The sequence below is a fragment of the Neophocaena asiaeorientalis genome, unplaced genomic scaffold (assembly GCF_003031525.2).
Source record: "Neophocaena asiaeorientalis asiaeorientalis breed wild unplaced genomic scaffold, Neophocaena_asiaeorientalis_V1.1 scaffold20, whole genome shotgun sequence".
Lineage (NCBI taxonomy): Eukaryota > Metazoa > Chordata > Mammalia > Artiodactyla > Phocoenidae > Neophocaena > Neophocaena asiaeorientalis.
The window spans coordinates 529,037-552,103 of record NW_020173387.1 but is presented as its reverse complement, the minus strand read 5'-3'; the positions used below and the strand labels follow the sequence as shown (position 1 = coordinate 552,103).

General features: G+C 42.1%; 1 protein-coding gene across 1 annotated transcript in view; it reads right to left on the bottom strand.

Moving 5' to 3' along the window:
* PCYT1B (phosphate cytidylyltransferase 1B, choline) overlaps positions 1-23,067 on the bottom strand; it is a 125,130-nt gene that overhangs the window by 68,382 nt on the left and 33,681 nt on the right. Inside the window, exons 2-3 of the mRNA XM_024746624.1 lie at positions 20,106-20,205; positions 8,752-8,868 (exon numbers count right to left, since the gene is read on the bottom strand). Of these exons, the coding sequence (XP_024602392.1) occupies positions 8,752-8,868; positions 20,106-20,205 (217 nt within the window). The remainder of the gene's footprint in view (positions 1-8,751; positions 8,869-20,105; positions 20,206-23,067) is intronic.

The following is a 23,067-nucleotide window of genomic DNA, read 5'->3' as shown; positions in this document are numbered from 1 at the left end:
ACAACTGAGGGAATTGTTTCTAGTAGACCCGCCTTGCAAGAAATGTTTTTAAAAGTTCTGCAGAAAGAAGGAAAATTACATAGGTCAGAAATTCAGATATACGTTTTAAAAAGGAAGAGCATTAGAGAATAACTGAAGATAAAACAAAACTTTTATTTTTCTTATTCTTAATTGATCTAACAGATAACAGTATATTCAAGATATTAACAGCAACAATATAGTTAACTGTATGTGTGTGTGGGCGTGTGTGGGTGTGCACACAACAGCACTAGCAATCAACCGTATATAATCGACATCTACAGACTTCATCCAACCACAGCAGAATACACATCCTTCTGAAGTTCACATGGAGCATTCACCAAGATAGATCACATTCTGGGCCATTAAACACCCCATAACAAATTTAAAAGAATAGAAATCACACAATGTCTGGTCTCAGTGGAATTAAACTAGGAATCAACAACAGAAAAATAGCTGGAAAATCCCAAAATAATTGGAGATTAAACAGCACACTTCTAAATAACACATGGGTCAAAGAATAAATCAAGAAATATTTTTTACTATTTTGAACTAAATGAAAATGAAAACACAACTTACCAAAATTTGTGGGATGCAGTGAAAAGTGTTTAGGAGATTTAAAGCATTGAATATATATATTAGAAAAGAAGAAAAATCTAAAATCAATCATCTAAGCTTCCATCTTAGGAAACTAGAGAAAAAGAGCAAATTCAACCCAAAGTAAGCAAAAGAAAATAAATAATAAAAATCAGAGCAGAAATCAATGAAGCTGAAAACAGGAATGAATAGAGAAAGTCAACAAAAACAAGAGCTGGCTCTTTGAAAAGATCAATAAAATTGATAAGGCTCTAGCCAAGCTAACAAAGAAAAAAGAGAAAGATACAAATGACCAATATCAGAAATTAAAAAGAGGACATTACTACAGATCTCGTGGACATTAAAAGGAAGAAATATTTTGAGCAACTCTATGCCCACAAATATGATAACATAGGTGAAAGTGACCAATTCCTTAAAAGACAGAAGCTGCCAAAATTCACACTAGAAGAGACAATCTGAATAGGCCTCTATGTATTAAAGAAATCCAATCAGTATGTAATAACCTTCCAAAAGAGAAACCACCAGGCCTGGATAGGTTCACTGGTGAATTCTACCAAACATTTAAGGAAGAAACTATACCAATTCTCTACAATCTCTTCCACAAGACAGAAGCAGAGGGAATGTTTCCTAACTCATTCTATGAGGCTAGCGTTACCCTAATACCACAACCAAACACCTTATAAGAAAGGAAAACTAGAGACCACTGTCTCTCATTAACATAGATGCAGAACCCTTTAACAAAACATTAACAACTCAAACCCAACAATGTATAAAAAGAATTATACACCATAACCAAGTGGGATCTATCCCAGGTAAACAGACTCACAGATATAGAAAACAAACTAGTGGTTACTAATGGAGAGAAGGAAGGAGGGAGGGGCAAGTAAGGGGTAGGGGATTAAGAGATACAAACTATTATGTATAAAATAAATAAGCTATGAGGATATATTTACAATGCAGGGAGTATAGCCAATATTTTATAAGTATAAATGGAGTATAACCTTTAAAATTTGTGAATCACTATGTTGTACACCTGTAACATATAATACTATACATCAACTATACTTCAGTTTTAAAAAACAAAAAATAGAATAAAATCAATTAATGTAATCCATCACATCAACAGACAAAAGAAGGAAAATCACATGATCATATTAATAGATGTAGAAAAAGCATTTGATAAAATCCAATACCCATTCATGACAAAAACTCTCGGCAAACTAGGAATAGAGGGGAACTTCCTCAACTTGATAAAGACTACCTACAAAAACCCTACAGCTTCTGTGCTCTGCAACGGGAGAGGCCACAACAGTGAGAGGCCCGCATACCGCAAAAAAAAAAAAAAAAAAAAAAAAAAAAAAAAAAAAAAAAAACCCTACAGCTAACATCATACTCAATGGTGAGAAAATTGAAGTTGTCCCACTAAGATCAGGAATAAGGCAAGGATGTAACCTCTCACCATAGCTTTTCAACATTGTACTGGAAGTCCTAGCTAGTGCAGTAAGACAAGAAAAGGAAATAAAACGTATACAGATTAGGACTTCCCTGGTGGCGCAGTGGTTAAGATTCCGCCTGCCAATGCAGAGGACACGGGTTCGAGCCCTGGTCTGGGAAGATCCCACATGCCGCAGAGCAATTAAGTCTGGGCGCCACAACTACTCAGCTTGCGCTCTAAAGCCCACGAGCCACAACTACTGAGCCCACATGCCACAACTACTGAAGCCTGTGCACCTAGAGCCCGTGACCCACAACAAGAGAAGCCACCACAACGAGAAGCCTGCGCACTGCAACGAAGAGTAGCCCCCACTCGACACAACTAGAGAAAGCCCATGCACAGCAATGAAGACCCAATGCAGCCAAACTTAAATAAATACATAAATTTAAAAAAATGTATACAGATTGGGGACGAAGAAATAAAACTTTTTCTTCACAGATGACATAATCATCTATGTAGAAAATTTTAAAGAACTGACCAAAAAACCTCCTAGAATAAGTAATTATAGCAAGATTGCAGAATACAAGGTTAATTAATATACAAAAGTCAATCACTTTCCTATATACCAGCAATGAACAAGTGGACTTTGAAACGAAAAACATATTACTGTTTACATTAGCACGCCCCAACAAATAAAATACTTAGGTATAAATCTAACAAAATGTGTACAAGATCTATGTGAGAAAAACTACAAAACCTTGATGAAAAACATCAAAGAACAAAATAAATGGAAATGTATTTCATGTTCATGGATAGGAAGGCTCAATAGTGACAAGATGTCATTTCTTCCCAATTTGATCTATAGATTCAATGCAATCCCAACCAAAATACCAACAAGTTATTTTGTGGCTAATGATAAACTGATAGTAAAGTTTATTTGGAGAGGGAAAAGACCCAGAATAGCCAAATCAATATTGGAGGAAAAGAACAAAGTTGGAAGACTGGCACTACTCAACTTCAATACTTACTGTGAAGCTACAGTAATCAAGAAGGTGTGGTATTGGTGAAAAAATGGATAAATAGATCAATGGAATGAAATAGCCCAGAGATAGACCCACAAAAATACAGTCAATTGATCTTTGACAAAGGAGCAAAGGTAATACAATGAACAAAGATAGTCTTTTCAACAAATGGTGCTGTAACAACTGGACATCCACATGCAATAAAAGGAATCTAAATACACATCTTATACTCTTCACAAAAACTAGCTCAAAATGGATCATAGATCAAAATGTAGAACACAAAAGCATAAAACTCATAGAAGATAATATATGAGAAAACCTAGATGACCTTACATATGTCAGTAACTTTTTAGATACAACACCAAACACACAAACCATCAAAGACACAACTGATAAACTGGACTTCATTAAAATTAAAAATTTCTGCTCTGCAAAAGGCCATGTGAATGGAATGAGAAAAACCAGAGTGGGAGAAAATATTTGAAAAGGACACAACTGATAAAGGACTATTATCCAAACTACACAAAGAACTCTTAAAACTCAACAATAAGAAAATGAACAACCTGATTAAGAAATGCAAAAAAGATCTGAATAGACACCTCACCAAAAAAGATATACAGATGTTAAGTAAGCAAATGAAAAGATGTTCTACATCACATGTCATCAGGACATTACAAAATAAAACAACGAGATACCACTATACCCCAATTAAAATGGCCAAAATACAAAATACTGACAACACCAAATGCTGGTGAGGATTTGGAGCACCAGGAATTCTCATTCATTGCTGGTGGGAAAGCAAAATGGTACAGCTACTTTGGAAGACTGTTTGGCAGTGTCTAACAAAGCTAAACATACTCTCAACATATGATCTAGCAATCACACTCTTTGGTATTTACCAAACTGAACTGAAAACTTATGTCCATACAAAAACCTGCACATAGATGTTTATAGCAGCTTTATTCATAATTGCCAAAACATGAATGCAACCAAGATGTCCTTCAGTAGGCAAAAGGATAAACAAACTGTGTCACGTCCAGACAATGGAATATTACCCAGTGCTAAAAAGAAATGAGCCAACAAGCCATGGGGTAACCTTAAACGTATTACTAAGTGAAAGAAGCCAATCTGAGAAAGATACGTACTGTATGATTCCAATTACATGACATCTTGGAAAAGGCAAAACTATGGAGACAGTAAAAAGATCAGTGGTTGCCAGGGGTTGGGTGGGCGATAGCTGAATAGGCAGAGTGCAGAGGATTTTTAAGGCACTGCAACTGTTCTGTACGATACTACAATGGTGGACATATGTCATAATACATTTGTCCAAACCCAAAGAATGTAAAATACCAGGAGTGAACTCTAACGTATTAAACTATGGACTTTGGATGATAATAACATGGTGGCAGATGTTGATAATGGGGAGGCTGTGCGTGAGTGCGTAAATGGGAACCTTTGTACTTTCTGCTCAGCTTTGCTGTGAATGTAAAACTTCCCTTAAAAAATAAAGTCTATTAATTTTTGAAAATGTTAAAATTTACGGTATTCCAGAAATTACATATTTTACAACTATTTAAACTTAGGATGGAAAATTTTAGATGTCAGCTTAAAAATCTGTAAGAAGGTGTATAGTTTTTCAAAATTCTTTTTGGGATTGTGGGGAACACAGAGTGAAGACTCTTAGTCTAAGAACGGTTTTCAACAAAGGCTTCAGCATCCGCTAGGAAGCAGTTTTGGAAATTTGTAGGGCATCTTTAGTTGTCACTATGATTGGAGGCAGCAACTAGCATTTAGTGGGCAGGGTGCCAACAATGTTAAACATCTTTTTTTAAGTATTTATTTTATTTATTTATTTATTTGGCTGCACCGGGTCTTAGTTGCGGCATGCGGGATCTTCGTTGCGGCATGCGGGGGTCTTTAGTTGCGGCATGTGGGATCTAGTTCCCTGACCAGGGATCGAACCCAGGCCCCCTGCATTGGGAGCATGGAGTCTTAGCCGCTGGACCACCAGGGAAGTCCCTAAACATCTTGCTATGTGTGGGGCAGCCCCACATGAGAATTTTCTAACATCCTGTAAGATTTCTGAATGTCTCTGCATAATTATTTTAAATTATTTGAATCTAGACCCTAATGTTGTTTTACATATAACTGCAAAGTATTTCTGGAACAGCTGTGATAAATGCTGAATTTTAGAGGAAGGCAACTACTATATACATCGAAGGAAGATTGTTCTTTCTCATGGGATTTGAGCTACCATGCCCCTGTAGAAATCTGCCTACACACAGGTGGTTGGAGATTCTGTTTAACAGACTAGGAATCAAATACAATTAAATTAGTGGAGACACATGAAATATAGGCTTACACTGAATTTTTAAAAACTTTTATTTTAGGCTGTGTTGGGTCTTTGTTGCTGTGTGCAGGCTTTCTCTGGTTGCGGCAAGCGGGGGCTACTCTTCGTTGCGGTGCGTGGGCTTCTCATTGCAGTGGCTTCTCTTATTGCGGAGCACGGGCTCTAGGCACATGGGCTTCAGTAGTTGTGGCTCACGGGCTCTAGAGCGCAGGCTCAGTAGTTGTGGCGCATGGGCTTAGCTGCTCCATGGGATGTAGGATCTTCCTGGACCAGGGATTGAACCGTGTCCCCTGCATTGGCAGGCGAATTCTTAACCACTGTGACACCAGGGAACCCCGGCTTACACTGAATTTTATTTCTTTTATAAATTTATTTTATTTTATTTATTTTTGGCTGTGCTGGGTCTCTGCTGCTGCATGCGGGCTTTCTCTAGTTGTGGCGAGCGGGGGCTACTCTTCGTTGCAGTGCGTAGGCTTCTCATTGTGGTGGCTTCTCTTGTTGCAAAGCATGGACTCTAGGCGTGTGGGCTTCAGTAGTTGTGGTACATGGGCTCAGTAGTTGTAGCTCACAGGCTCTAGAGCTCAGGCTCAGTAGTTGTGGCGCACGGGCTTAGATGCTCCGTGGCATGTGGGATCTTCCCAGACCAGGGCTTGAACCCGTGTCCCCTGCATTGGCAGGCAGATTCTTAACCACTGTGCCACCAGGGAAGTCCCTACACTGAATTTTATTAATAGGGTGGTTAAAAATATTTCATAGTGGACTTCCCTGGTGGCGCAGCGCTGGAGAGTCCGCCTGCCGATGCAGGGGACACAGGTTCGTGCCCCGGTCCGGAAAGATCCCGCATGCCACGGAGCGGCTGGGCCCGTGAGCCATGGCTGCTGAGCCTGCGCGTCTGGAGCCTGTGCTCTGCAACGGGCGAGGCCACAACAGTGAGAGGCCCACGTACCGCAACAACAACAACAAAAAATTTCATAGTATTGCCAATTATCTTAAATAGAATAATAATGTATCAGTGGAGAAAATAACATACTGAAATTATTTATTACTGTTTACATTGCTTGTAGGTTTTCACTCTTACTCTGTCACTGTCTCCAGAAGGCTTCATACCACGTTTTTACAGCTTCATGTATTACTGCTTCATTTCCCATCTATACTCTAGTCCCTGTCACCTACCAAAAGATATGGTCTCCATGGTTGTCTTAGTAGTTTAACATGCCCTTGGCTTCCACGGAGAATCCATGTAATAGCCATTGAGGGGGGTAGCTACGTTTCTTTGTAAATCTGCTAGAGAGAGAGGACACTGTTTACTGCATTACTCGATGCTGCTTAGGCAACAACCCTCTGAAACATCTCAGAACTCAGGGCAGGAGGAGCTGGTTCTTCATCGGAGAGCACTATCAGCTCTAACATCTGAGAGCTATGGAATGACCCTGTGGATCCTTCTGCCATAGCTGCGAAGGAGTTCGGGATTTCTTGTGGGAACTGTTCTCCTTCCCTTTTGCTTTAATTCTTGGCTCTGAACTCCTGTCCATATTCATTTCTCTGAGTACTACATCACCTGTGCTTTTATGGAAAGTCTCCTTAAGACATAACAAGTCAACAAAATAATGCATCTAGTTCTCGCTACCACGTTTTCTCCACTTGTCCCAACATTCTCATATAGGCTGGTGGGAAGATCACCACACAAGGAAGGTTCTGTGCTCTGGCTTTCGTGTGCCCTTCACTTCATTCAAGTCTCTGCACAGGTGTCAACACTCCAGAGGGTCCTCCCCTGACCTCCATACCTGAAATGTCCCTCTCCTTGCCTCACCAGCCACTCTTTCCCCTTACCCTATTTTACATTTCTTCATAGAACCCCTACCTCTGCCTCCCCTTCAGACTCTAAGTGTCTGCCTCCCCTTCAGACTCTAAGTTCTCTTGAGGACACAGTCTGCTTCGATCGTGGCTGCATTCTCAGTGTACAGAAGAATGCCTGGCACATAGTAGGAGCTCGAAAAATAGTTGTTAAGTGAAGGAATCATTCAGTAAATCAGAGAAACCATTGTCGCCTAGTGACCTGGACAGCTGCTGATATTAATTTACTGCTTTCTCCAATTTACCTGAATGTACTGAAGGTCACATTTTTCCTTTGCCTTTACTTTTGATGTGCTAACCCAGGGCCAGGGCAGTGTTCCCGTTAAGTGTTGCCTACACCTAACCACCTCCAAACTTGGGTTGCCAAAATGACCAAAGCCCAACCACTGCAGAGGTCTCCCCAGGACCCCAGCAGCTTAGGACCAGACTCCAGGTGGCAGTGCTCATGCAAGAAATGATTTTCCACTCAAAATAAAGGGAAATGAACTGCCTTGTATCACCTCTTCCTTCTGGAAAGAACTCGGCCATGGCTCACGGGCCCAGCCGCTCCGCGGCATGTGGGATCTTCCCGGACTGGGGCACGAACCCGTGTCCTCTGCATCGGCAGGCAGACTCTCAACCACTGCGCCACCAGGGAAGCCCAACAAAATATTTTTACAAACAGATGTGTAGTCTCTTACCATCACCTTTTTCCCTCACGGTAGAGGTCTAAGGGTTGATGGTGTCTAGTTCATGTAATGCCACAAAAAATGATTATAGTGAAAGGAAATGGTGTTTCCAGAAGCTACAGAGATGAGACTCAGGTCTTGCAGGTCAGAAACTTTCCCTTTTACCCCAATTGAAATCTGTAGGCCTTTTGGAAGAAGAAAATTTTATGTCTAACTGCCCTTCTCTCTCCACAAGCTTATGAAATCAGTCAGTTCCTTCATTGTAAACCAAGATTACCTAGGTATATAAATCTCTATTTCTTTAATACACAGCACATAAATTCAACTAACTGGGAACTGCTGTAAGCCACTACCATTAGCACAACATGGCCCTAAGTACTGTGGGTCACACCAAGGAAACAGACAATGACCTTACTTACCATTAATCATCCCGAATCCCCTCAGGTCTCTAAGATTTGAAATCAGAATAATATTGCTTTTGTCCTAACCCTCTAGGAAATTTCAGAAACAGAAATTGGATCATGCCTCAAACACAAGAAGGCATAAATGCAGAACATGAAGCAGTTACCCTTGGTGGTATTATTCGTCTTTCTCTGGGAATCAATGGTTTATAATCTGAGGATGTAATTTCCCCTATGGTTTTTTAAATATCATTTTAAATTTCACGCAGTGAACGAGCGACGCAATATAGGCTGAACTGGGAGCATTTCCAATGTGAGGTGTTAATGATGGAAGTCTGAAAGGGGTCCCTTTCAGGAAGCACATTATACAAGAGTTTTCTAGACAAAGACAAAATGCACTTCTTACCTCCTACCAACAAGTAGCTGTTGGGAAACAGTGTTTTTGCTTGCATAAGTGCCCTTGCATGACCTGAGTGGAAGAGGTCAAATATTCCATCTGCGTATACTCTGACAGGTCTGTCAACTGTGGAAGAAAGAAAACATCATCAACAGAACTGCAGAATAAGGAATCCCAGTCACCTGATCCTTCCATCAGTACAGCACTGTAATAAGGTTTACCTGGAGAAAACACAATGTCTACAAGCCATCAGTTTCATATTAGTGCACGAAATTAACTTTACCAAGAGGTTCTTCTAAGGACATCAAAGCAGAGTAAAAACGTAACAAAATTAAGATTGACCCAGAACACACATTTTTAGCCGCACAGCACTGGGGAGTTTTCTTGATCCAGAGGAGAGTCTCAGGTGGCTGAGCTGGCAGATTCAGACACACCAGACATAACCAAAGGGTTGACAGAGTCAGCCCAGCAGGAATATCGAGGTAGGAGTGACTGAGGAGCTCAATGAAAAGGACAAATGACTTCATCCTCGAGTCTGGCAGTCCTGAACTAAGACCCCCGAGTCCTATTCCCAAAGGCAAAGACACAGCTGTGCACCTCTTCCAAGTCACCGTGGCAGCGTAAAATCAGCCTTGGGAGGAGTATTTACACCATAGAGATTGGCAAATGCTCAAATCAGGGCTTATTTCCCCCTGGAGGGCCAGTTGTTAAACATTTACCAGCATACACTACACAAAGGTCACTCCCTATTCTCTTTGGTATCCTAAGACATGTGGCGGGGTGTACATGCCCCAAGGGGAGGAGTGTCAGGGAGCAAAAGTTACATGGAGGGGGGTGCCCAGGGTTGGAGGCGAGTGACCCACACTACAGTCATTCCTAGGGAGAAGGGTCAAGAGCAAATCAGCCACAAGAGACATTCTCACTGGAGCATACGGTGCTTGGGAAGTGCCATTTCTTGAGCAAGAGGGACACACTTCACCAGAGCTTCCCGGGAGCCAGGAGACTGCACTAGGAACCGCAGGATGACACTTTTGCTGAGTCAGCCAAAGACCCATCCCCTCCGGTAAGAGGGAGACATAGGGAGGTAGAGGGGCTGGGTGCCAACTTTTACTTTCACACCATTTTGGATTCTCAGCAAAGGAACTAGAAAATGAAAATATGGCGAACGACAAACTAAACGTGGCAAACTGAACACACACACACTTAGCTCCACTTCCGCTCTAACACCACAAGAATTACAGAGAAAGAATTAAGAAGGGATAATCCCCCAAGGGCAGAGGAAACAAGAAAGGCAATGACAGTGGATTAGAGATGTCAACAACATTTTGGAAAGTTGATTGTCAAGTGCTGAATATCTACAGAGAACAAGAATCAGAGGTGGGGCAGGTAGGGAAGGGGATTGCTGGTTGGTTTGTTTTACGAGCCTAAGAGTCCTACTAACTTTTTAAACTAGATGCACGTATTATATTGATGTTATAAATTTTACAAAAATCAATGCACACGTCTGTTGAATGATCTTTAAGGCTCAGATTTAAAATTGTGATTATTTCTTGATGTAATACAACCTCGTTAATTTAGAACATAAATTGAAAGGAATATTACATTAATATATTCAGATGGCACAATGTTTTTAATAAATTAAATTTCTCTAATAAACAAAACTCGAGAGACTTTCTGTCAGATAGGGAATTGCAATTATTCCCAATTATACACCGTTTTGAACAAAGAGAATTGCCTTCACAGGATTATACTGTATTCTAAATAAGGCACGGTAAATAGAAAATACTTTGAAATAACAAACTGTCTAATGAGGGAGCCTTGGTTTCAAAGCTCTTATTCAATTTGAATTCAATTGAGGAAAATTTGTTTTAAGATATAAACCCCAGGGGGAAGCAGATGGCAGTTTTGCAAAACTTTGTGTTATTGATTCAGAAGTGATCAAGATAAATAAATTCAGGAAGCAGGGAGGAAAGAAAAGTAAAGAAAGACGATATAATTACTGAGAAAAAAGGCCATTTAGTAAATTTGTGAAGAGTATTCGTGGAGTTGATTTTGCAATAAGCTCACTTAGGGGCACTTGGAGATTAAAAGATATTTAAAAAACACCTCAACGTATTGTAATATATAGATATTATCTGGATTTGGGTTCAAACAAACTATAAATAAATGATGACATAAGATAACTGGAAATTGGAACACTGGATATTTGATGATATTAAAGAATTGCTGTTAATTTTTTAGGTGAGATAATGATATAGTGGTTATGCCTTAAAAAAAACCCGGAGTTCTTATTTTTTAAGACATATATACACAAGTATTTATGGATGAAATAATAGGAAGCCTGGGATTATTTTTCAAATAATTCAAGAGGGGAGAGTTGATGAGGGAAGGCTACAGGATGGTGGTTGTTAGGTATGGGTGATGGACACATGAAGGTTCATTATATTGTTCTACTGTTGTGAATGTTTGAAATTCTCCATAATATTTTTTAATAGACTGTGGCTTTGTAAGTTAGTTGGTATGTTTATTTGTTTTACTCTTCTGTTCGAAGTTTTTCTGGACATCCTTTTAGGCATCTGGGGACTCTCTAGGGGGTCTGTGCTGGGAACCACCGGCCTGTGAAGCTATGATCGAAAGGTGGAGCATACCTATTCCATGGCCATGGTGGAGAGACCTTAAGGTAGCTCCCACTGACCCCCACACCTCCTGCTGTTCACACCTTGGTGAGCTCCCCTCCCTTTGAAGTGGGAGTGGGACCCATGCCTTGCTTCTAACCAGGAGAATATGACAAAGGTGATAGATGTCTCTCCCATGGTTATGTTATAGTATATAAGACTCCATTTTGCTAGCAGACTCATTCTTTCTTCCTTGGTGGCTTTGAAGAAGCAAGCTGCCATATTTTGAGAGGGCCATGTGGCAAGGAACTGCAGGTGTCGTCTAGGAGCCGAGGGTGGTCTCTGGCTGACAACCACCAAGAAGCTAGATCCTTGGTCTTAGAGTTACAAGGAAATAAATTCTGCCAACAACCTGAGTGAGCTCGGAAGCAGATCTAGCAGATCCACCAGTCAAGCTTCCAGATGAGAACTGAGCCCTGGGTGACACCTTGAATACAGCCTTGTGAAACCCTGAGCAGAGGACTCAGCTAAGCCAGGCTTGGACTCCTGATCCATGGAAACTGTGACATAATGAATGTGCAGTGTTTTAAGCCATTAGGTCTGTGGTAATATGTTACATAGCATCTCACACCATATACAAAAATTAACTCTAAATGGATCACAGACCTAAACGTAAAGCTAAAACTACAAAACTTCTAGAAGAAAACAGGAGAAAATCTTAGTGACTTTGAATTTGACAAAAATTTCTTAAATAGGAGCCAAAAAGGACATAGTATAAAACAAAAAAAAAGTTATATATTAAACCTCATTTAAAACCTTTACTCTTCAAAAGAAATTTTTACAAAAATGAAAAGGCAAGTCTTAGGGAGAAAATATCTGCAAAATATGTATCTGATATAAGACTTGTATCTGGAATATATAAAGAACCCTCAAAACTCAATAATAAGATAAACAACTCATTTTTAAAAGGGCAAAAAAGGGCTTCCCTGGTGGCGCAGTTGCTGGGAGTCCGCCTGCCGACGCAGGGGACACGGGTTCGTGCCCCGGTCCGGGAAGATTCCACATGCCGCAGAGCGCCTGGGCCCGTGGGCCGTGGCCACTGAGCCTGCGTGGCCGGAGCCTGTGCTCCGCAACGGGAGAGGCCACAACAGTGAGAGGCCCGCGTATCGGGAAAAAAAAAAAAAAGCTACAGAAAGGGCAAAAAAATTTCAACAGACATTTCACCAAAGAAAATAAATAGATGAATGGCAAATGAGCACATGAAAAGATCCTCAATACCATTAGTCATTAGGGAAATACAAATTAAAGCAACCCTGAGATACTACTTCATACTCACTAGAATGACTAAAAATTTAAAAACTGTTGATCATACCAAGTGCTGATGAGGATATCGAGCAACTGGAACTCTCATACACTGCTGCTGGGAATGTAAATGGTACAAATACATTGGAAAGCAGTTGGGCAGTTGGTTAAAAAGTTAAACATACACATACCATACAGCAAGATAGGAGGCAGTCACCAACTACAGTGCATCTGAATTCACATTTTTGTAAGGCATGTTATGGTGTTTCTTGGTATTGTTTCAGATTCAGGCAACGATAAAAGGGTGATTATTCATTTTTTATTATGGCTCTTCAAATGCAGCTTATTAACAATGCCTTAAAAGTACATATGATTTACAGAGCACGTGTATTTCACTTAATCTTTCCATCAAGTCTGTGAGGTAGATAGAGGAGAGTGGACTTACTATCCTCTCTCATAGAGGGGAAAATGGAAGCTCAGCGAAGCTGAGCAGCTTACCCAGCATCATATAACCAACCTATGATGGAGTGTGAGTGTAAACCAAACTCCACTGCTCTTTCTTCTAACTCATGACGCCTTCTAGAAAACGACATGCCATTATGGAGTCTTTTAAAAAAGAGAGAGAGAGAAAGACAGACTGTTACTGAATGCCCAGTAATTATGGTAACTGGTATTGTTTTTGTGTACAGCTGATGTGCAAAAGAGGTGGCACAAAATTTAACCTTTTAAAATCTAATAGTTACCTATCTCACAAAGTTTACATAGCTTTATATAAACTTAATCATTTCCTTCTACTTACAGCCAGCGATGCTCTTTTCAATAAATGATGATTGATGTTTGCTTTTCAAAATACATTAAATTTAAGTTAAAAAAGAAAGAGTACGTTTTTTAAAAAATTAAGTAAACTACAGTACAGGTGGCACAGAAATAAGGCAAAATTCATTCGGGTGGCTCTTGAAAAATGAATTTGGAAAACTACACATATCACTGTGTGAACAGAATAATACAAATTCCCTTTCTGTGAAGGAAAACAGGAAATCAGAACTGAGTTTCCCTTTAAGAAAAAATGTCAGCTTTAATGAAAATGAACCTATGAAGCACTCACTTGGGCTTTTCCTTTATCTCCAGGCAGATTACTGATTTTCTCTGTCTCAGGATACATACTAAACCTTAGAGGGTCATACCTCCACAGCTGGACTATTTGAGCTAAGATCAAAGGTGCCAGTTCCACTCAACAACAACAAAAAACAAACAACCCAACTGAAAACTGGGCAGAAGACCTAAATAGACATTTCTCCAAAGAAGACATACAGATGGCCAAGAAGCACATGAAAAGCTGCTCAACATCACTAATTATTAGAGAAATGCAAATCAAAACTACAATGAGGTATCACCTCACCCCAGTTAGAATAGGCATCATCAGAAAATCTACAAACAACATGCTGGAGAGGGTGCGGAGAAAAGGGAACCCCCCTACACTGCTGGTAGGAATGTAAATTGGTGCAGCCACTATGGAAAACAGTATGGAGGTTCCTCAAAAAACTAAAAATAGAGTTGCCATATGATTCAGCAATCCCACTCCTGGGCATATACCCAGACAAAACTCTAATTCAAAAACATACATGCAGGGCTTCCCTGGTGGCGCAGTGGTTGAGAGTCCATCTGCCGATGCAGGGGACACGGGTTCGTGCCCCGGTCCGGGAAGATCCCACATGCCGTGGAGCGGCTAGGCCCGTGAGCCATGGCCACTGAGCCTGTGCATCTGGAGCCTGTGCTCCGCAGCAGGAGAGGCCACAACAGTGAGAGGCCCGCATACCACACACACACAAAAAAAGATACATGTACCCCTATGTTCATAGCAGCACCATTTACAAGAGCCAAGACATGGAAGCAACCTAAATGTCCATCAGATAAATGGATAAAGAAGATGTGGTACATATATACAATGGAATATTACTTAGCCATCAAAAAGAATGAAATAATGCCATTTGCAGCAACATGGATGGACCCAGAGATTCTCACACTAAGCGAAGTAAGTCAGACAGAGAAAGACAAATACCGTGTACATGGAATCTAAAATACAATACAAATCAACACATCTACAAAACAGAAACAGACTCACAGATATAGGGAACAGACTTGTGGTTGCCAAGGGGGAGGAGAGGTAGGGAAGGGAAGGAATAGGAGTTTGGGATTAGCAGAGGCAAACTATTATATATAGGATGGATAAACAACAAGGTCCTACTGTACAGCACAGGGAACTATATTCAGTATCCTGTGACAAACCATAATGGAAAAGAATATGAAAAAAAAAAAAAATATATATATATACAAAACTGAGTCACTTTGCTGTACAGAAGAAATTAACACAACCTTGTAAATCAACTATACTTAAATAAAAAAAATTTTTTTTAAGGTGCCAGTTCCGGGACTTCCCTGGTGGCGCAGTGGTTAAGCATCCGCCTGCCAATGCAGGGGACACGGGTTCGAGCCCTGGTCCGGGAAGATCCCACATGCTGCAGAGCAACTAAGCCCGTGCACCACAACTACCGAGCCTGCGCTCTACAGTCCGCGAGCCACCACTACTGAGCCCATGTGCCACAACTCCTGAAGCCCACACGCCTAGAGCCCGTACTCCGCAACCAGAGAAGCCACCGCAGTGAGAAGCCCATGCACCGCAACGAAGAGTAGCCCCCGCTCGCCACAACTAGAGAAAGCCCACGCACAGCAACGAAGACCCAACACAGCCAAAAATAAATTAATTAATTAACTTTTTTAAAAAAAAGGTGCCAGTTCCAATTGCTCTACTGTGCTCCTTCTCTTGAGGTTCATCACCCTCTGACCTCACAGATGAGGTCCAGGAGCTAAAAGCTATGAGCAGCCTCTTTTAGAACTTATACAGCAGATCCTGCTTGGGCAGACCTAAGACCACGAAACATAATGTAGGCAACTGTATGAAGTTATAAAATGGGCTAGAGAAGGAGTTAGTGAAAGACTTCAGTTGCAACTATAATCTTGAAGCTCATTATGAACCCCCAATACAGGTCTCTTTGTCTTTTTGAAGGGATGCTCAAGACGGCGCCACAGAAAGGTAATTGCTTCCTAGTCTTGAAAACTACCAAACATTTCAAAAAAGCAGCGATGTTTTTCTTGTTTTCTTAAATAATAGTCAAACAGCAAGATATTTTTAAAACGCTGTGAGCTTCTCTAGTAAAAGGACAACACTCCAACAATTATATTTAGATAATCTCCATGACACTCCCTCCAACCACTACCAACAGTTACTTTTTTTTAAACATCTTTATTGGAGTATAATTGCTTTACAATGGTGTGTTAGTTTCTGCTTTATAACAGAGTGAATCAGCTATATGTATACATATATCCGCATATCCCCTCCCTCTTGCATCTCCCTCCCACCCTCCCCATCCCACCCCTCTAGGTGGTCACAAAGCACAGAGCTGATCTCCCTGTGCTATGCGGCTGCTTCCCACCAGCCATCCATTCTACATTTGGCAGTGTATATATGTCCATGCCACTCTCTCACCTTGTCCCAGCCCACCACTCCCCCTCCCCGTGTTAAGTCCACTCTCCAAAGAAGATATACAGATTGCCAACAAACACATGAAAGGATGCTCAACGTCACAAATCATTAGAGAAATGCAAATCAAAACTACACTGAGGTATCACCTCACACCAGTCGCAGTGGCCCTCATCAAGAAATCTAGAAACAATAAATGCTGGAGAGGGTGTGGAGAAAAGGGAACCCTCTTGCACTGTTGGTGGGAATGTAAACTGATACAGCCATTATGGAGAACAGTATGGAGGTTCCTTAAAAAACTAAAAATAGAGCTACCATATGGTCCTGCAATCCCACTACTGGGCATACACCCTGAGAAAACCATAATTCAAAAAGAGTCCTGTACCACAATGTTCATTGCAGCTCTATTTACAATAGCCAACAGTTACTCTTAAGCAGTGGTTCTTGCAGTGTGGTCCCAGGACAGGCAGCATCAGCATCACCTGGGAACTTGTTAGACATACAAATGCTTGAGCCCCACCCAGACCTACTGAATGGGAAACTCTGGGGGTGGAGGCCAGCACTCAGTTTTAGCAAGGCCTTCCGGGGATTCTAAGCAAGTTAAAGTTTGAGGACCACTGCTGTAATAAAACAGAGATTATCAGAGTGTGGTCTAAGACGAATATGTGCCTTGTAAGTAATCAAAGAACCAACTTCTTGTCACATTTTAACACTGATGTTAGAAGTTCTAAATAAAGGAATTTCTAACAGAAGTTCCCTCTGCCAGATGCCCACCAACATCCCAAATTCTCCTGGATAACTTGCCAGTGTCATCACCTGAGATAAGAGGGGAGAATTTCTGAGAATAGTCGTTCACCTTTCCTCCATCTCATCCCTCCTGTAGTGACCTGTGCTCCCCAGAGCCCACCACACAGGTATTTCAATAGGCACCACCATCTTATTCTAGCTAGATTCTCAGGCTTTAAACCGCGTGGCGGTTAGACAGCCTACAGGTGCCCGATCCCACCCAAGCAGGCTGCATCAGGTCAAACTCTCTCTGATTCTATCTCCAGATGATGAGCTCCTTCTGTTGTCCCAAACTTTCATGCATTCGTTCGTTCACTCAGTCATTCACTCACGAAGTATTTACTGAGCATACATTACTTCTCTAGGTGCTGGTGAAACAGCAGTGGGCACGAAGACAGCCCCGCCACTACAGAAGATCACAGCTTCCATCTGTCTTGTTCACACACCTGCCACCCTCTGGTTCGAAGTCTGAGCATGTTCTCATTGAGCTCCATGGGCTGCTGTAGCACGTGCTCCACAGGGCAGTCCGTTGTAGTGGACAAAGCAGGGGTATGAGGTGAAAGGGACTCGAGATCGAATCCCAGCTCTACCCAGTCAGCTAGGACATTTGACAAACCACTTTTCAGTTCTCCAAGTCTCATTTGCCTCGTCGGCAAATACCCACCGCACTCACTTTTTGCAAAGACTAAATAGAGTACATACAGGGCACAGGGCCCAGCAGATGGAGAGTAAGTTCAAATCCCCTTTCCTTTCCCTTAGAAAAGTAGGATCCTCTTCTATTCAGGTCTAAAGCTCATCCTTTAACTTGAGGTCAAATCTGCTCTCTTCATAACCACCTGGACTTTCATTGCATCTTTTACATTTGTTGCTGGGTCACCGTTTCTCAGAGTGTGATCTGTAGACCACCAACTTCAGAATCACCTGGGCTACTTGTTAAAAATGTAGATGGCTGGGCCCCATCCCAGATTTAGGGGTGGGGGAGAGTGATCAAAACATCTGCTTCTTACAAACTTACCAGGTGATTCTTCGCAGGCTGGTTTAGCTGCTCTCAACTACCTCCTCAAGCCTCTTCTTGCCTTTCTCACAAGAAGTCTCTACAAAGCTTACTAACTCTGCCTGCTCTGCTCCTCTCTTCACTCCCTCCAAGCTATTCTTAAAGGGGAAGCAGAGTGTCATGGCCAACAGATCAAGCTCGAGCACATACAGGTTTGAGATCAAATCCCAGCTTTAACACTTAACAATAGTTCTGAAAGTGTGGTCCCCCAGCAGCAGCCTCACCTGGGAACTTCTTAGAGATGCAAATTCTTGGGCCTCACCCCAGGTGGACTGTATCAGGGGGCAAGGCCCAGCCACCTGTGTTATAACAAGCCCTCTAGGTTATTCTGAGTCAGATTCAAATGTGAGAATCACTGCCACTTACTAGCTAAATGATCTTCTGCAGATTCACAGCTTCTCTAAAGGCTTCATTTCCTCATCTGTGAAATACTAAAGTACCAATCATGTAGAGCTGTGACAGTGAAATGACAATACAGATAAAGAACTTAGTACATAGAAAGCACTTAATAAATACCTGCTGTTATTATTAAGCAAACTGTCCTTTATCCCACAGACTCTATTACATTTGGGATGTTTGGTTTTTTGCAATGGTGAGTAGAAACCATCAAATTATGCCATCTTAAATGGCTCAAGGCATACCTGCTGGACTAGTCTTATTTTTCACTCCATCCCAATCGACTGGAACGCCATTCATTTATTCCCTATCTTTGTGCCCTCGCTGTTCCTGTCCCACTTATCCAGAATACCCTTCCATTTTCTGCCTACAAAGTACAAATCTTACTTCTCCCGAAAGGATCAGCTCAGGTCTGGGACCAGGTCTTGCGTGACTGCTCAAAGCCAAATGAATCTGCCCTTCTTAAAATTGTCAGTTATCATCTGTGCTGCAGGATTTAACCCCTAAGCACATGCACGCATGCTACTGGTGGGTGTTTATCTCCTATCTAGCTGTCTTGTCTCTTTAATTATAGTGAAAGCTCTTGGGAAACAGAGATGGTACTTTATAGTTCTTTTTAAATCTCTTCGCTCACCGTCTCTGGTATAGGCTAAAGGATTGAACGAATAAATTCCTCGAGCAGAGCCCAGGCACTTTAATTTAAGGCACACTTGGAGAAACTGTTTTAAAACACAGACTTTGGACTTCAGACTATACTACAAAGCTACAGTAATCAAGACAGTATGGTACTGGCTTGGACCTAGAGTCTGTCGTACGGAGTGAAGTAAGTCAGAAAGAGAAAAACAAATACCGTATGCTAACACACATACATGGAATCTAAAAAAAAATGGTTCTGATGAACCTAGGGGAAGGACAGGAATAAAGACACAGAGGTACACAATGGACTTGAGGACACGGGGAGGGGGAAGGGTAAACTGGGATGAAGTAAGAGAGTAGCATTGATATATATACACTACCAAATGTAAAATAGATAGCTAGTGGGAAGCAGCTGCAAAGCAAAGGGAGATCAGCTCAGTGCTTTGCAACCACCTAGAGGAGTGGGATAGGGAGGGTGGGAGGGAGGGAGACACAAGAGGGAGGGGATATGGGTATATATGTATGCATAGAGCTGACTCACTTTGTTATACAGCAGAAACTAACACAACACTGTAAAGCGATTATACTCCAATAAAGATGCTAAAAAAAACCACAGATCTTTAAGAATGATAACAATTACAGTAGCATAGGTTTATCTACGACTTCACAGTTTTTAAAAAAACGCTATGATATTTTTAACGCAATCTAGTTGTCACAAAAACCTTGTGAAGCAGGTACCATTGGCCCTGTTTGCACATGAGGAAACAGATTGTTTGTTCTCATGACTCGCCCAAGGCAGTAGAATGACTAAATGGCAGCGCTTGGGCTCCAACTCCCGTATCCCGCGGCAGCTTTCCCTTGGCTACTTTGCTTGGCCTAGTTTATCGCCGTCGGTGTTTACCCTTCTGGCACTGTGCTGTCATCTCTAAATTCATCTCTCCAATTCAAAGCCAGTGCTGCTCAAATAATGATGGCCTTTCTGCCACTTGAGAACTCAGGACAGGGCCCGTCCACAGAACAAGAAGTATAGCCTCACCTGGTGTTCCTAAGCGGGCCTGAGCAATGGTCAGTTTCTCATGGGGTGCTTGGCACTGGCAGCTGGTTTCATCTGCAAATGGGGCAGGTGCAGTCAGGGTCTAGAAGGGAAAAAGAGAAAGGGAATATAGTCTGACAAACTTTCCTTTGGCACTAACTTCCCCTGAAGTTTTATTTCTGTTGGCTACGCCCGTGTGATTAAGTAGAAGATATCTGCTGAGTCTTTTGGAGAAATATTGTACTGTTAGAAATAAAAACGGACGCTGTCATTGAAACCTTTTTTTTTTAATGATGCTTCAGAAATAAGAGCTCTTCAGTGTGCACTGTCTGCCAGGTACCAGATGTGGTCCCACGACGGCTAGCTACTGCTCTGCTCCTATAGGCATTCTATCCTTCTACAGTGCAGGATAATACCATCTCTATATCACAGAAGAGGAAACTGAGGCTTAGCAGGATTAAGAAATATGCTAAGTCATGCCCCTGGAACGCCACAATGCTCAGCTTCGAGCATTCCACCAACAACGAGGGCAGACTTCAAACAGTCAGACTTACCCACACCCGGGGGTACTCGGCTGGAAGGAATGCCATAGTCAGGAGTGTGGCAGACATCTGTATTTCACACACAGCGGCCTGGCCAATCACAAACTCTGACGTCTCTTTAGGGCAAAGGCCAAAGCCGTTATCTGTGCCCGGGGGGCGGGGGGGGGGGTGCCTAAAAGCACAGCATTTCTGGCGGGCTGCAGATAACTGCTCCTCTGGTAGCTCCCACAGCCACCAACGGCTGGAGGCCCCGCCCCAGGCAGCTTGCGCTAGGGCTCTGGGGAGCGCTGTCAGGGAGATGTAGTCACTTGGAAGCTTGCCCAGGAAGTGGCCCTGCATTTTTGAGTCAGCCTCTTAAAATGAAAACCTCACTCTCTCTAGACAGAGGAAGACAAGGCGAGCAGTATTTTTGTGAACAGGGCAAATGCAATCCCGAATCTATTTGTAGTCTTTGAACCATGTCCTTACCGTGGTCATCGCTACATCATCTTTAATATTTTTAAAGCTGAAGGTGACGAGTCACTGTGAACATACTGTTGCATGCATACTCATATTGTTGCAAGAATTATTGCTTAGAGATAGACACAGGTGTTCCTTAACTTGGGAAGACTCGACTGAAGAACGATCCACATATGTGACGGGGGGGGGCTGTGGCCCACTTCTGCCGTTCATTTACTCATTCACTCACTCAGTCATTCACTCATTCAAATATGTCAGGCACTATTCTTAGAACTAGGGACAGAAGCACGGATAAGACCAGTCCCTATCCTGGAGTAGCCCCCATTCTCCCCTGCTCTGCCAAGAAGCCCTCCTGCCCTGTGCCCACCCTCTCCCCACTGTAGCACCTTCCACCCTGGGAGCTGGAGTTCTGCCCCAGAGTTTTTTGGAGACCTCCCAGCTGCCTGAGACTTTCTTAAGCCCCACCCTCCCATTCGGGACTCTGAAAGCAAACCAAGGCTTGAGACGTGGATTCTGGAAATTTGAGTCTGTTATTGGTTCTCTTTCACATACTGTAAGGTGACCTTGTGGGCCGTGATGGGCTAGAGCAGTGTTTGTGATGTAGCAAAGGGGTGCAGGTGCAGTCAGAAAAGCAGAGGCTCTGTAGCCACAAAATGGGGATTCAAAAAAAAAAATAAAAATAAATTAAAAAAATGGGGATTCAAATTCTCTTCCCAGCACTTGAAGGCTGTCTGTTCTAATTTGGCTCTCCTAGTTGAAAGGAACTGATACTAGGGACTTCCCTGGCGGTCCAGTGGTTAAGACTCTGCCCTTCCAATGCAGGGGGCGTGGATTCAATCCCTGGTTGGGGAACTAAGATCCCACATGCTGTGTGGCATGGCCAAAAAATAAAAATAAAATAAAATAAAAAAGTAGAAGGTAGAAGAAAGAAATTTAAAAATAAATAAAATTTTTTTTAAAAAGAAAGGAACTGCTACTAAACGTAGCTCAAGAGATGAAGGATTATTTTATGGCTACCCTGGCACAGAAACTGTGGAGATAAAAAGGAGGAAAGGGGCAGTGGAGTAGCCCCAGAGCGCTCTGCGTCAACCTGGCTGCTCCCGCTCTGATTACTCTATGTCCTTCTACTATGTTAAAGTCTCTGCCTTCTCCTTCCTGATAAACTTCAGCTTGAATATGGCCCATTACAGCTTCCTCAGCCTCCCTTCCCAAGCTTCATTCATTCCTACCAACTTTCTGCTTCTTTCCATGTTTCCCAATTCCATTTCCTAAAGGAAGATCAGATTGGCCAAGCTCATCTTTTCAAACCAGGCCACAACCAGGATTGGCTGGCACTGAGTCAGGTGCCACCTGGGGCCCACCGGCTGTAGCTGGTGAAGGGAGGAAGAGTGGCAAGGAAGGTCATGGGTGGCCTGTCACTGCCTCTTTAGCAGGGGCTGCCTTTGGGGCAAGAAATATATCTGACTTTGTGTGTTCTTCAAAGGAAGCTCCTCACCTTAGTTGAAACTCAGTTTTATCTGTAAAATCGGTACGTATCTTGTAGGGTTGTTGTGAAAAATAGGGATCATGTATGCAAAGTAGCTGGTACTCAATGACTTGGAGCAATTTTTAGTGCTTCTATTAGTGTTCATTATTATATGTCATAATATATAGTACTATATGTTATGATAATTATATCTATTGTGTAGTTCCCCATTGAAACAAGCAAACTCTTGATTGAACTTTTAGGACACAACCCAAATAGGTAAATGAATTGGCAGATGGGGTGAGCTGATATTAATCACTGATTAACCTTTAATCTATGTGGACAGTGACTCTTTTTCACATGATCTGAAATAAATTACTAACTGCAGATCTTTTATGTGCTAGTCACAAACTTTATTAAAGATATAAGGTGCCAGGGCTTCCCTGGTGGCGCAGTGGTTGAGAGTCCGCCTGCCGATGCAGGGGACACGGGTTCGTGC